General features: G+C 35.6%; 2 protein-coding genes across 2 annotated transcripts; both read right to left on the reverse strand.

The window, feature by feature from the left end:
- Positions 479–3,049, reverse strand: LOC18789498. Its single transcript, XM_020567687.1, has 5 exons — positions 3,029–3,049; positions 1,733–1,942; positions 1,556–1,649; positions 1,278–1,376; positions 479–668 (listed from the first exon to the last, which is right to left on the reverse strand). The coding sequence occupies exons 1-5, from the start codon at positions 3,047–3,049 to the stop codon at positions 613–615; spliced, it is 480 nt and encodes a 159-aa protein (XP_020423276.1). The 3' UTR covers positions 479–612.
- LOC18788211 (probable prefoldin subunit 3) lies at positions 9,497–12,706 on the reverse strand. Its single transcript, XM_007225846.2, has 6 exons — positions 12,393–12,706; positions 12,044–12,101; positions 11,455–11,526; positions 10,379–10,498; positions 10,196–10,297; positions 9,497–9,904 (listed from the first exon to the last, which is right to left on the reverse strand). Exons 1-6 carry the CDS (start codon positions 12,536–12,538, stop codon positions 9,830–9,832), a joined length of 573 nt encoding a protein of 190 aa, XP_007225908.1. The 5' UTR covers positions 12,539–12,706; the 3' UTR covers positions 9,497–9,829.

Raw genomic sequence — 15,737 nt, forward strand, 5'->3', positions numbered from 1 at the left:
CTGGGCACGGTTCGGTTTGGATCGGTTTCGGGGAAAAAATAGAACCTGATCCGATAGTGCAGACCGGTTCGGTTTGGACCGGTTCTGCTCAACATCCATACAGAAATCCGAACCAAACCAGACCTGTCCGGTTCCGGTTCGGTTCCTGCGGTTCCGGTTTTTTTTTTTTTTTTTTTTTTTTATAATTTAAAATTTAACAAATCTGCCCAAAATGTATTTATATACTAACATACCCCAAATTTGAGGTTCCATCAAGCTTTCAACACATCAAAATGAATCCAACTTCAACAAAAATACAATCCAAATTCAAATGAATCCAACTTAAACAAAAATTCAATCCAACTTCAACATCATCAAAATGAATCCAACTTCAACAAAAATACAATCCAAATTCAAATGAATCCAACTTCAACAAAAATTCAATCCAACTTCAACATCATCAAAATGAATCCAACTTCAACAAAAATACAATCCAAATTCAATCCAACTTCAACATATAAATTACAACCCAAATTAAATCAAACTTCAACAAAATAAGTTCCAAAATAAATTACTAGCCAAATACAACCCAAATTCAACCAAATATACATTACAACCCAAATTAAATTCCTCCTAACATTGAAAAGTAGTTGGAGCTATGGTGCTAGGTGTGGATGAACTCATAATATCTACATAAAAAAAATCAAAGGATCAACATACTCACATTAACACTTTGATTTACAACCCACTTCCACTTGTTGGGTTTGTTAAACCAATATATCCATTTCTTAGGACAATTCTATCTCTTAGAAAAGCCTCTGATCATGATTCTGCTCTGGACTAATAAAAAAAATCAAAGACTTCCATTAAAAACAGAAACTTCAGTTTTGTTAAACAATTTAGGCAGGAACACTATGCCTTTGGGAAATCATTAAAAATCCATTTTGATTCAAAATGGTGTGAACATTTCCAGATCACACGTAGACATATAAAACTTCAACATATCAAAAATTCATCGAATTCCGAGTTAAGGAAGCCAGTCAAAGACTAAATCCAAAATAGACTAGGCTGCAGAGTTTTCTATTTTCTGCAGAATAATGCCAACTTCGAAAATTTGCCAAATTGAATTGGATTAGTACAATTGTAAAAAATAAACAATTGCATTAATAAATTTGCCAAATAAATCTACTAAATTATAAACTGTTTCCAAACCAAAGAGTACATTAAGTCTTGCAGTAAAAAAAGTCTGGTAGAGTTGTATATATCAATGTCATGTATATGTAGGAAAAGGAAATTACCTAATTTCTCAGTGTGGCGAACATCATCAACCAGCAAAACTCTGTAACTATCCCTACTCCCAATACCTCTCTTGTCCTTGAGTCGTCCAATATCTCCTCCTGTAATTTCAACATTAAATAAGGCAGAAGAATAGTACAGTACAATGCTACATTGCAATTGGGTTTTCTAATATGTTTTTCTCCCCCTTTTCATAACAAATCTCAACTATTGAATACAAAACAAAAATCCCAGATGAGAAAAATCAAGACAGTTGAAGGATAAATGATAAAGTAGGTACCTTGTTCAAGCTGGGTAGCAGGGTCAAATTGGGATTGGTCAAACTTTGGGCGCTCCAAGACCCCAGCACCACCCTTGGAAGACCTAAACCTGGCCTTCACAGCCATGCCAGAGAGAGTCAGAAAATTGAATTGGGGAAAGAAAAAAAAAAAGGAGAGAGATAGAGAGAGAATCTGACCTGCAATGCAACGACTGAGAGGCTAAGAGAAGAGCGGCGGCAGAGAGGGGTGTGACTGTGACGTGCTGGTTGAGAGAGAGGTTTGGAATCGGTGGCTGGCGGCTGGCTGGCGGCTGGCTGAGTGAGTATGAAACTAAATGGGAAGGAGAGGAAAGAACGAAGAATGAAAAAACCCAATCTGAATTTGGTGTAATCCTGTGTGTGCGCTACCTATGGTAGCAGCATACACACCCAATCAAAATTTGACAGGTATGAAAATATATATAATTTCAAATATAAATATATATAATATTTAAAAAATATATAAATTAATTCTATTGGACCGGTTCGGATTGGACCGGTTCCTTAGGATGGAAAACCGGAACCGGAACCGGTCTGAACCGGTTCGGTTTGGATTTTTCTCGGTTTTTGACTTTTTTGGTCAACACGGTTTTTTTCGGTTTTTTCCGGATTGGTTTGGTTCGGTTTTGCGGTTTTGCGGTTCAAATGCCCACCCCTAGTTTATATGACATTTATGATAATAAGAAAACTTGTACTTTTTTGGTGTGAATCCATTTGTTGTCTTGTTTATTGATTAAAAGACAAAGACGGAGATTGCTTTACTTTTTGTGCGCAAACTATTCTTTTCTTTTTTCTTTCAAGAAATTAATGCATGGATTGGTTGGTGGTAAGGTTAAATCCTTTTCCTCAGAGAACCACTGGCCCATTCATGCTATTTTCTTTTCCATTTGTTTCAATCGCTAGAAACATTTTCATCAAAATGTATATATACACAGATTTTCTCATATACAGACATCCGGACGTTAAATCACGGACGTTAATTTACATAGCTCAAAGCTTGAAGAGGTGTCGTAATCTCAAACTATAAAATATTGCAGGAACTTGATCGTGAATTTAATTCAATGAAGGAAATGTATTATTGTCGTGAAACCAGCCTTACGACGACATAGGGCCCCTTTGTTCAGAAGTCGATGTGAGACAATGAAGGCCGGCCCCTCTGCCTCCATACGCGTAAATAAATACATGAAAAAACTGAATAAAGCAAATACTCAGATTTCTTGGATTCTTTTCTTTAAAATATTACTGTGAAAATAAACATGGATTCTTCCAATAATTTATCTCGATAAAATCGCAATTAAAAATAAATAAATAAAAACAGATGCTTTGGGATCCCACGTGTCAAATCGGAAGGTTCACTTTTATCCGATCAGGCTTTTGAGTTTGAAAGCACATGCACTTTACGCGGTTTGAGTAATATATATTCTACGATTGCTTCCATTACACGCCCTCTAGTACCTCTAGATACAGCTTTTTCATTGTTTTTTACATTTGCTTTTTCCATATCAATCTAGTTTTCAGTATTTAATTAGATATGTGACACTTTCTAGAATATTTTTCTTAGTCTTGTGGGGAATTTCTTTTCCGTTTCGTTTCTTCCATACATGAATCATTATGTATATGACAATCGGGGTTTCGTTTAAGTTCATCTAGACTATATGCAAACATTAATGAATCTACCTCAAATGTGATTAATGATGTGTACCATTCCCACATATTGACTAGTTAGAGTTTTGTTATTACGACGCAATGACGACTTCATGTTTACTCTAACGTGCATACGATGAGAAATTCTTGTAGGTGTGTACGAAAATTATTAGAATTTGAGCATTCGATTCAAAATTAATTGAAAATAAATAGAGATATTTTAAAATTTTTAAAGTTTTGTGTTAGACTCCCATTCTTTGAGTGAGCATAGAACTCAAAACCATGGGTGCAAAGGCTTAAGATCTTTATCCAGAATCAATGCCATATATGTGTATATGCTTCTAACAAAATTGTTACAAGGAGGGCCATGCCAACTTTTTATTAGCCAAGTTCAAAAGTTATGACATAAGAGAGATCATAAAAAGTTGTGGTGCTTTGAGGCTTGGGATCAAGCAACAAAAAGGTAGATATTACGACTACTGAAAACATCATTTCATAAAGAGTAATAGCTAATATATTTACCCTCATTATAGATCTCCTTTTACTTAACAAGGTTTCCAAACTTGCTTTTGTGTTTGTTTGGTAACTAAAACACTCCACACTTAATTATTTAACTTTCGTATTTAATACATCTGCATTTACAGCTTGTCTACATGCTCGTCTTCTTAGCATTAAATAATTCCATAAACTGTTTTTTTTTTTTAATCACGGCAAAGAAGTTTGAAGTGAGAAGCTAAAGTCCTATTTGGTACCTTACTCAAAAAAATAAACTAAAAAATTATAATTCTTTTTAGAAACATGAGTTTTCAAATAGGAATTTTAAGGTCTTAAAACTTGTTTGATATTGAACTCCAAACTATTTTTAAGATTTAAAAAAATTGAATTAAAAGCAGAAAATTAGAAACCCTAATCCCCAAATGAAAATTAAAAAATAAAAAGGAAAAAGATATGAGGCATAAACCCAATCATTTTGGTAGTGCGCAAAAGAGAGAGAGAGAGAGAGAGAGAGAGAGAGAGAGAAAACAAAAAAACTATAAAATTTCACTTTTTTGGTTTTTAAGAATAAGGGTGTTTTGAATTTTTAAAAATAGGCCTATCAAAAAAATTTTGGAGCAAATTTATTTTTGAATTTATAAAATTCGATCTAAGTAAGATACAAAATAGACCCTAAATAACCTAGTATATTTTGAGTTGAAGTTGACTCTGTTTTGCTTGGTGGGTAAGTTTGGGAGTACGTGGAAAAAGCAGAGGTAAATTCCTAAATAACTTACAAGAGTAGGTTTGGTTTGTGTGTTCATATTCCTTTCACATGCAGCTCAATAAGGAAGGAAACATACCACATCCATCCTTGCTATTTGGAGAGCGTGCAGAGCACGAGATGCGTTGGGGCGTGATGTTCTTAAACTCCCTATCCCCGGACATATAGAAGAGGGGAAGGCGACCCATAATTTAAATTTTGACTAGAGAGAGAGAGAGGGTTTAGGAGTTTCCGAGTGTGGTGCTGTACCGGCCGATATGTCGGGTGTGGGGATCTGAAAATCTCAAAGAAAAAACTCAGAGGTCAATAGTCAAACCTTTGAATATACGTTAGTTCAACGACACAAAACAGCGTAGTCCCTTTTATCTTTTCCTTTCCTTTTCATTTCATTTTTTGTTTGCTACACACAAAACAGCTTCTTGGGGTTGGGGGTGTATCCTTGAGTTAAATGTGCTTCCTGGGTTGCTGGCATAAAAATATTTGATGCCTTTTACATCACTTTTACGTCATGCTCTCTTTAATTGAAAAGAGATATGTAGTTGGAGAAGTTTCATAACAAATGCATATGAACTTTTGCATATCGAAATAGTATTCATAAAAAGTGCGTGTGTGTGTTGAAGACTGTCCTACCTCACGAAAAAGAGTGGAAAAAAAGCTTTAAAACAGTTTATGATTTGATCATACAAATGTATCATATATTTGAGTATCCTTAATTCCAGAAGGTATAAATTCTCTTATTAATTAGGATGGATGTATAGAGGTATAATTCATTGTATCTCGAATGTATGTACGTGATTAGCAACAATAAACAAGCTTTGTTTGCCCAAATTAAAATTAATTAATTCCATTATCTTCAACTACTTTACTTGTGAGGCATCAGATATCGCATGCAGTCGGCCGTTTGAATAAGAGGAGGATTCAGTAACCAGATTTATAAATAAATAAACAACAAGGGCTGAGGCTGAGGCTGTCTTGCTTTTCTTTAGGCAGCATCGGTGGTCTACCGAGAAGTCTAAAATTATAACTTCCAACTGCCCCATTTCAGCTCTATCAAAACGGCCAACATATATCTTATCACCGACCACTTTATTAAACTTCATATATATATATATATGTGTTTCAGTTGCTGCTAAGGTGTGAACTTTCATAAGCTATGTATGTATGGCTTCAAATATTTCTTTTTCTGCGAGCAGATAGATTATTCGACTGAATTATTGACATGCATATGGGCAACCGTCAGTTTATATATATAATATTATAACGATTTTTTTCGAATATATATGGAAATGAATGGTTGTGGTGTGCGTGCATTGAAAAACTTCATTGGCTCTGGTTTTTTCTGTGACAGTCAGTCAGTCACAGAACATATGTATTTCAAAATCCAAGTTTTGGAATCAGCTTATTAATTAGGTTAGTCTGTCGACGTCCATGGAATTAAATTACAATTTTCTTAATGCCCTTTTGATTCCCAATTTGACAGAATAAAAATATATCAAAGTAAATCATTGTGGTGCTTTAAATAAAATGTTTTATTATGACTAATGCTGATCATTTAGGCATAACCCAAATAATATTTTTTTGGTTTAGATGTCGCATTCTAGGATTCGTTTTCTAGATTATTGTTGACATCGACCACCAATATTACGCAGCAAACCAGACTTGGAGCTTAATTAGATTCTTGAGAAAAACCATTGTTTATTTTTTAGTTTTTGGGTTTTTAAAAGTTTAAGGTGAGGGGAGGCTACCCCATCCTAGAGCTAAGATATACCAAGACCTCCTAGAAGATTTACAGAAGGGGTCTTAGCCTCTCTTTTGTTTTTACAAATTACCCACAAAGAGGATTGTCGACAATGGGACTTGAACTTAGGCTAGATAGTTAAAAAACGATCCTTTTCAACTCAACCAACCTCGTTGACGAAAAACCATTGTTTTTAATCATACAGTGAACTACCATTTATTCTTCCTTCATTATATATATATATATATATATATTGCTTAGTTAAGTAGGATCCCGAAAGATTTTTCTTTTATTAAACACATATATTAGATTAATCATTATGAATAATTAATTTATAGTTGTAGACCCTGAACTTATCCTTTCACAAGGTCAATAGCTTCTTAAAACTCTCCCTCGCTCTCTCTCTCCTCAAACCCCGGCAACACCACCAGAAGACTGTTGTCTAGAGGTCTTGATAGTCCACCTAACGACCCTTGACCAAACAATATCATAAATTCTGGTGATGTAGACATACACAAAGTCATCTGCTTTTTCCGGGACCAATGATCAACCAGAGTTAAAGTCCTTAGAGAAAATGCCATTCCCATACCAAAACACATACATGTCATTCCTATACCTAAACCCGGAAGAGAATCGTTCCTAAATATAACTTTTCTAAACCCTCTTTCTCTTTAGAAATAGATTCAAATTTAACTGAAAAGATACGGACACACTATTCAAACCCTAAACATGAGCTTACGAAACACTCCTTTAAATTTTCATATAAAATGAGAAAATTTTCCTTTTAATGAATAGTAGAAACACAATACTTAACTATTGATCGCAAATAAGCTTTTACAAAAATCCTAATTTCTCACTCCAACCTATTCTGATGATAAAAAAAGAATGCAAGATAAAATATTATCGGTTAATAGTGTGGGTGGGAAGAGCCAAATCCAAGCCGTTGACTGTCTATCTATACTTCTAGACAGTCTGAAAGAGTGAACACTCACAACGATGATTGCGGCAATTTGAAGTTACTCTAATCCCTCTCTGCAAATATTTTAATTACTCACTTTGAGACCCCCAAATTTTATATCGTATTTTTAGACTCATTTTAGGTTTTTGTATTTAAAGATCTTGGCCGCACATGGGAGGTCAAAGTCAACAATTTTGTTTATTCAAATATAAGTATATGCTAAAACGCGTCTAGAACAAAACGACAAAGGGACTTTTAATTACAAGGCAATAAGGACAAATCCGCCCCGGTTTGCGTGCACGCCTCTTGTTCAAATGAGGTGTGTAATTCCTTTCTTCTCCTTTTCGAGCCATGATTGCATTGCATATTCTTTTTCCCGCTCTTCTTCAATCTTAATTAATTATTGTTTGTTTTTTACACTTGTTCACCAAATCTCAATTAGTAAATTTAATCCAGAAATAAATCAAAACAGTTACAGGCCAAAACGTTACTGGAAAGGAAACTGTACATGTGGTGGGTGTGAAAGATCTTGGCCATGAAAATAAAAGAAAAACGAAAGAGATACAAAAACTAGGGTATGAAAGATATATGTGTCACCCTGTGTAGTGATGCTAAGATGATAGAAAAGCGACAGCATTTTATTGAGGAAAATGATGAGTAATTAGTATAAAAATTGGGCTACGTCAGTGGGATTATTAGGCGAGTGTCTCTACACCAATGAGCTTAGTTGTCGGTCTAACTTTGCAACTTGATTTTAGTTTTCCCAAATAGGCAAGAGAAAGAAAAAAAGTAACCCGTGCCGGAATGCGGATTTTCATGGAGTCAAACCTCCTCATTCAAAAGTCATCATCACACACAAGAGTAGCAAAGTATCAACCTGTGTTTAAGTCCAAATGCACCCTTATTAGTTTCCTATATTACAATTTACAAACATATAATTAAGCAGCGGGAAGAGAATGTTAGAATTAATGGGAGGAAGAAAGAATGTGAGATTTGTTGTTGGTTGGTTGGTGGACTATTCAAATCAACAATGGTAATTCAATTTGGGTCCCTCACTTTGCAAGGTCAACTAAGCGTGAAACTTGACCCTCCATGAGATGAACGAATGCTTCCAACTTGGTTCTTTTCATGCTTAATTTGCCACAAATGAAAGATTAAATAAGAAGAAAAAGAAAGCTTGGTTCATCATCCATGGGCATGGAATCTTGACTTGGACCATCCTCAAGGTCCAACTTGGGAGATGTGTGGTAATGGTGGTTCACGGGAGCTTAACTGTGTGGCCCGCTGGAATTTATGTAGGTCCTCTGGGTTGTTATGCTAAGCTAATCAACAAGACCACACAAAGTTGTTTGTTTTTATGTAATTAGAAAACTCAGTATGCAAACGAAGAGAAAACTCAGAGAGATAGGCAGCTTTGTGCGGGCTTATCAGCCGACTCTGTGTACAAAATTCAAAATTGGATCTCTCATGTATCAAATGAGCTATGATTCAGTTAAGTCGTTCACGAGCGAATGATGAGCAATTTCTAGACATTGATTGATGTATGATGTAAGTGAGTAAGTGAGACCTACTTACGCGTTACCGACTTCCCATTAGCAGTTTTCGTCCAAATATGTATTAAAAATCGGTAATGCTTTTCACATTCGGTGTTCACTGACATGCTTGATTATGCTAAAACCAAGGTCGATAAGAACATCACTCTGACTTCTGCCTGAATGCCTGCCAATTTCATGATTCAACTCTCTGTCAAGCTACTAAACATTAAGTGCGTACCCACCAACTTAATCTAAGAATAGTCAAGAATTAACATGAAAATTAAATTGAATTTTGTAAATTACGGGAAGAAAGATTCAAACTCGGATGCAGAATAGAAAACACATCCATTCTAGTTAACTTAGCCGAACCATGTTTGCTGAATAGAAAACTTTTTCTATATTATTATACAAACAGTAAGATAAATTATCCTTGTTTAAAGGTAACATAGCACCTAGGTTTTGCTTCAAAAATTAAATCATTGCATTAGTTGACTCGATCACACATTAAGGTGTAACATCATGCCATTTCTGACTTAAGAAAGCATCCAGATCTGCGACCCTTTTGAGGAAGGATAAGATGGGCACTGACATCACCACAGGCCCAGCAAATCCACACCTTTGTCACCCCATTTGGTTTAGATTTACCGACAAATTACTTTCACATCGAAGCTTCCGTGGGTCCATAAACATTTTTTCTCCATCCCAAAAATTCAAAGTTAAAACACAATTTAAATTAGTAGGCTTTGCTTAGTGCCGGTGCCAGCCAACCAGTCATTTTAAACAACTGATGTGATTTAGACAACAGGGAAATGAAACTTAGACTTAAACAAGAAAATTCAATACCAATCTATTACAGAGCAAAACACGCCCAACAACCTAAATTGGAGTGAGACCACACGTTACAGGATAAGCTGAAATAATCCATCATGTACCAAAAATGGTCCTAATAATATAACATTTTCTACCACAACAAATGTTCTCCGACAAAACAGAGTATGGAACTCGAAGCACGAATTTGAAGAGCACATACTATTCTTGCAAACAAAAAGATGACGATCAATTCAGTCATGAGAGAATTCAGAATTGAACCATACACGGAACTGGGTGGTAGTGAAAATTCAATTCATGAGTCCTTAGGGGAAGCTTGTCGAAGTCTGCGCTGATGAACATCCCAGTTGTACACCCGAGCAATAGTTACCTGATTAATAGTAGTCAAAGCGTCAAGGACTTACACTAATAAGAATATATAACAGTTCCTAAATCGAAACATCTAAACAATACAAGCACATTACAGACTAGGATTGTTTAGATGCACATTTCCAATGAGGTACAAATTGAATGCTTTCAAGCTCTGGCATGCTGTTATAGACCTTACACATTAGCCCTTCAAATTTCATACTCTTTAATATCAACAATTACAAGATATATAGCACGCTTCTATGCATAGAAGACCCAGATTATGTGAAACTGATTCATTAAAAGACATTACCTGGGTTATTGTCACTTGATCCCTCAAGAACTGCAGATCAGCAAGAAGAACTTCTAAACTGGCTTTAGCATTATCTAGATTTCTTCGTAGAAGACCAGTAGCCTGCATCAAAATGTTACACAAAAAATGATGCTCAAGTCCTCAACTCAAAAGTAATAACAGCTATTATAAGAAGAGGCATACCTCTTCACAAGAATACTCCAACATGACGTTCGCTCCCAGCCATAAACACACTGAATCAGTATCCTCAATGCTAGCTCGCGAATATATCCCTTCAGATACCTCAAAATCTGTAATAAGTGCCTGTAACCCAAATGCAGAGCCAGGAAAAAATTATCAAATTAAGAACACTTGCATTGATTGAACCAATATTCTAATGAAATATAAAAACCTTAAAATATTAACTTAAAGCTACAAAGTTTGATATTTCAGGAATTGAGCATTTTGAGATCAATTGACATCATTAACATGTGGAAGGACTAGAAACCCCAATTTCATGTTTGATGATTCGTGACTACAGCTTCAACTGTTCTTATTGTAACCGCTAAAATGACCATGTGTCCCAATCGCAAGGCAGATGCAAAGACATTCTGTAATTTCAGAAATAATTATCTTCGATTTCAGGAAGACTCAGAGAACCTACTATATTGAGATATTGATTTTACTACAGGTTACATATAGTACAGAAACATCATTCCTCTCCCAACCCCCACAACCCACCCATGCAAACCATCCCCAAAAACACACAGAGACACACACACCCACTCTCTGTAAAGCACTTTTGTATAAGAGACACAACTCAGATCCTCAAAGACGTATCATTGACCTATAAGTTTCTCCTTAAATAGCATGGATATTAGTTAGTTCCACAAGAACACCTATTTGGAGGGAATAAAGGCAAAAAGATTTAGGGATTTAAGTCATTTAGTCATGAAATAGATATTGTAAGGGAGATCCTCAATGAAAACCAAAAAAGGGAAAGGGAGAAAGATAAATAAGCCATATGAGAAGAAAATAAGCATCAGTCATGAGCCCGTAATTTATTTTTTGCCTCAAATTTGCACATGTATACGAGCAAAATTCAAGTCAGGAATCGAGTAAAACTGCAAGTGTTCTGAAGAAGCTTAATCATCTTAAATGGGGAACATTGCAGGGGGAAATCATACTGCTAAACATGTCATTCAAATAGAGATAGACCAAGTATAGTGTGCTTACTAATTAAACATACTTCTAAGGGTGGAAAACCACAAAAAACGAACCTCACCGGTACCCTTCTTAGCTTGCAAAGTAGCAACAACATCTAAGCACTTCTCAATATCGGGGATCTTTGCCTGATAATCAACATGAGGAAAAATCATAATCCAAAATTAAACCATAGGCATCCAAAAGTTGGAGAAACAGTACAAATTGATATGAAATGCAGTTGAGGCAATCCAATTTGTCAGATACTTAAGTCACAGGTGCCATCATGAGTGAAACAATTCCATGACATGTATAGGTAGGTACTGAGAATATGATGACAGAATCATTACAACCATTTTGCTCTCTCATCTAGTATTTAGCCTAAAAGAGGATGGTGAAAAGGAGTCAAATTGGCACGAATACGGGTCCTAGTCTAAATTCCATCCCATAGGAAAAAAATCTTTAAATGCAAACTCCAATATGGGTATTATGCCAAGTAGCATCAAACTTCATAAGTATCAGCCCAAAGCTGTAAATGGGCTGAAAAAATACTTCAGATGCAATGGTGTTGGGAACTGTTTGAAAGAAGACATGAAGCCACTCTAATTTATCAATAATAAAGAAAAGAATGTGCATGATCCAAAGAAAGGGATTTGCTGAGAAAACCTGTAGATCCCTTTGTTGAGCTTGAAGCTTCATTTCAACCAATTTGTATTGCTGAAGTCTGCAACCAATAATTGCCAACAAAAGGAATATATATAAAAAACATTAACAAGCATCCATTTCAACTTCATGTCTTCTGGAAGAGCATTATCACTGTGCAAAACTAACTCCTCATCTAATTAAGCTTCCTTAAAACAAAAACTCAACATGGGGTACCTAAAGATTCATTTTTTTACCTATATATTTGCAAAGTTCTGAATTTGTAAAATCAATTAAGAATATATGAATCGAAAATCCGGCGATTAAATTAAATCACTTCAAAGGTTTAAGAAGTAAATCGTAACGGACATACCTTTCTTGGAGAAAGGAAAGGGCAGAGTTAACGTCGAGGCCTGCCTGAGTGAGATAGGTCTGCACGTCCTCTACGAACTGAGCTCCTGGTATTCCTCTCCGCTCTGTTACCATCCCAGACGACGACGATGATGATGCCGTAGCCATCCTCTCTCTCTTTCTCCTTCTCAGACCAATTCCACAGAGAAACGACTTGTAGTTGTTGATTATTCAAGTTCAACTGAGCTCAGAGTGCAGAGGAGGAGGGAGACTCAAATGACGTCATTTCTGCTCTAGGGCATGAGTTATTGGCTGTAACCTTTTCAGCTTTTCAGTGAAAATTTGAGCCTATTCATTTTAAGGTCCAACATAAAGCTGGGAGATATTGGGCTTCATGCTGAAAAACATTCCAAGTTTTGTTACATATTGGCACACTTCTGTTTCTCTACAATCTAAAAAGCCCATAGTGCATAAGGCGTTGGGTTGGTCCAATTAGAAGAAATGGTGGAAAAACGAATTTGAATTTGAGTAAATGAAGAGTTTCTTCATGGACTAGATTTAACCCAATAAAAAATAATATTGATTTGTAGACTAGTGATCTCATATTCGAACTCTCATGGCACATTGACAGTGTGCGTGAGAAAACCAATCTCCCATTCTTAACTTGAGCACCCCAAAATAAAAACGTTTTCATTCTTTCCTAATATAGCAAAGAAAGAATATAGTGAATCAATCAAAATAAATAAAAAATTATTCGTACCATATTCATTGCTCATATTTGGTAAGTAAATGACACCTCTAGATTTAATTTGCTTCACGTTTTTGTGATGTTTCTCATGATTCGTCAAGCATTCAACCCTTTTTTTTTTTTTTTTTTGTCGAAAGCATTCAACCCTTATCCTTATTGCCACTAGAACAAAATTGATTGCTCCTATCCTTTTCAAATTCAAACGAATATCGGGTATGAATGAAATTCTTAGATTAGATCCGTATGGTGGGGTTTGGTATATATATGTGGTCATGACAAATACAATTCTTTGCTTGTTCCTTCTTGTGTCCTTGTGTGTAACTTTAAGATAATATCTATGTTCAATGCATGGCGTGATCCTTGAAACTGGAAAAAGCATCCTCTTCTCTTTGTCAATGGCCCACTGCTGTTACTTTCTTGATTATTTTCTCTCCAAGCTTGATGCAAGTGTAAGTTAAATGAACACGAAGATGACCTGCCGAGCTTAGTAGCGTGAACTTATAACTAAGCAGGACATTAAAGTAATTAATTGCTATAAAAACCTTTCTAAGTGAGGCATAATGGTCTTAGGTTGTTCACCTTGGCATTGGTGGGTGAAGTCACACAAAGCACACTCCTTACCCTCGGGGTTAGTAGGGTCTCCCAACCACAAAGGTTGGGTAGCAACCAAACCAGGAACACGAAGACGACCTCATTACAACATGTATACATATGGGGGTCAACGCGGCGGCTGGCAGAGGCACTTGGATAATGCAAGAGAATCTTCATCTTTTTTGCCATGGTCGAAAGCTATATATATAGGCTTGGTTTATGCATCATAGTTGAGTCCAATCGACACCCAAATTTCTGTTCAGATTGAATAAAGCAAATTTGCACTCGTTTCTTTCTTGGGCCTCTCAAATATTTGAGAAGGTATACTAAGGTCAACAAACAACGTTAGTTAATTATGGGGGAAAGGACCAGCTACATTGATCAACTTGGGTAATCACATATTATCCACTTGTGGGAGGAGGAGTCTCTTGATTGAACACTTTGGTCCACGCAAGAAGATGAGTCTATAATTATGTATTTGTATTGCATGACAACCAAAACCCATCAATTATGAGACCATTATCACAATTATTTGCATTTGACCATAATTACACCATGTGCAACATGTAAGTTTGAACACTCATAAGAAATCATCTATATATTTACACTTTTACCATATGAATCGAGTTAGTTACATATATAAATTATCATATACGGACGTCCGGACGTTATTATCTATTGGTCCCCTCAAATTATTTATGCATTGACTTCCTCTTTTACAAATGTATAGCTTCTTCTAACAGACATCATCAATAATCATCTAGCCTAAACTAAAAACAAACATCAATGAAACACACATTTAAAGGGGAAATATATTTCCCTTGCGAAGTGATCAATATGTTAACCTACTACCCGTACTTCAAAGTTTGAAATACTTTGGTCATATATGTGTGTGTGTTTGTGTGGGAAGGGCTACTAGGGTTTAGCCTGGTCCCCATTTATCTGAATTACCTTGTTTCTTGTATTCAAGGGTAACAAACAATTTGGCAGATTTTTCAACTGTGCCTGCATCCATTAAGGAAAACAAGGACTTAAAATAATTACAGCCAATGACACTTCCCTGTCAGAAGAATCTGCAACATATGATGGCTGCATGCGAGCTAGCTAGCAAGACGAAAATACCTCATCAGAGCTCCCTTTCCCTCCTCCCTACCTTTTCTTCAAGTCATCAATTACTCTGCTGGGAATTTTTGTTTGAGATTGTAATAATTAGCTAGTTAATTAATCTTGAAAGTTTGACACATTTATGAGCTTAATTATGACAAGATATATGTATATATATGTCAAACAAGCGTCTTCATGTTCATCGATCAAATCATAAGCCATCAATTTTTGGGTTCTTGTAGAAGGTTGGATCAAACTTTGAAAGCTTCTGAAAAAACTTGTCACCCACCCACCCAAAACAAAAAAGAAAAAGAAAAAAGACACGTCTAATCCTATTATAACCCAGCATCGAGGAAAAGAAGAGTACAACAAGCATCTCAACTTGACCTTTTTTTTTATAATGGTAAATATTAATGTGCCCACGCCTAATCTACAAGCTATGAAATTGCCCTCCATCTTAATAATTGAAGTTACTATGTCATGCATTTTAATAAATCATGTCTAGCTAGGCATCAAGAACATTCTTCTCTTCTTCTTTTTTACATTTTTAATGTCGAAGTCGCGATCCCAATGAACCCTAGCTCGAATAATATCATATGAAAAGGAATACCTATCCATAAATCCTGGTGCATGTCATATAATATAGGCTCTCCCACTAAGAAAAGAAGATCCGTAATTAATTGAGCTCAAATTGTTAGGTCAAATATTAGTCACGGTTGGCTTATGGTAAAACTATGCCACGTGAAATTATCGTAAATATACAATAATTTTAATTGTCATACCTAAAAACCCTAATATTGCCTTCAATAGACAATTGTAAGAGATTTTGTCACCATGGAAGAAGACGACGAACCTGATGTGCCACACTACGACAAGCCAGTTGATTATATATATATTTTATATATGAATCAACAACATCTCTCT

The sequence above is a fragment of the Prunus persica genome, chromosome G1, assembly GCF_000346465.2.
Source record: "Prunus persica cultivar Lovell chromosome G1, Prunus_persica_NCBIv2, whole genome shotgun sequence".
Classification (NCBI taxonomy): Eukaryota; Viridiplantae; Streptophyta; class Magnoliopsida; order Rosales; family Rosaceae; genus Prunus; species Prunus persica.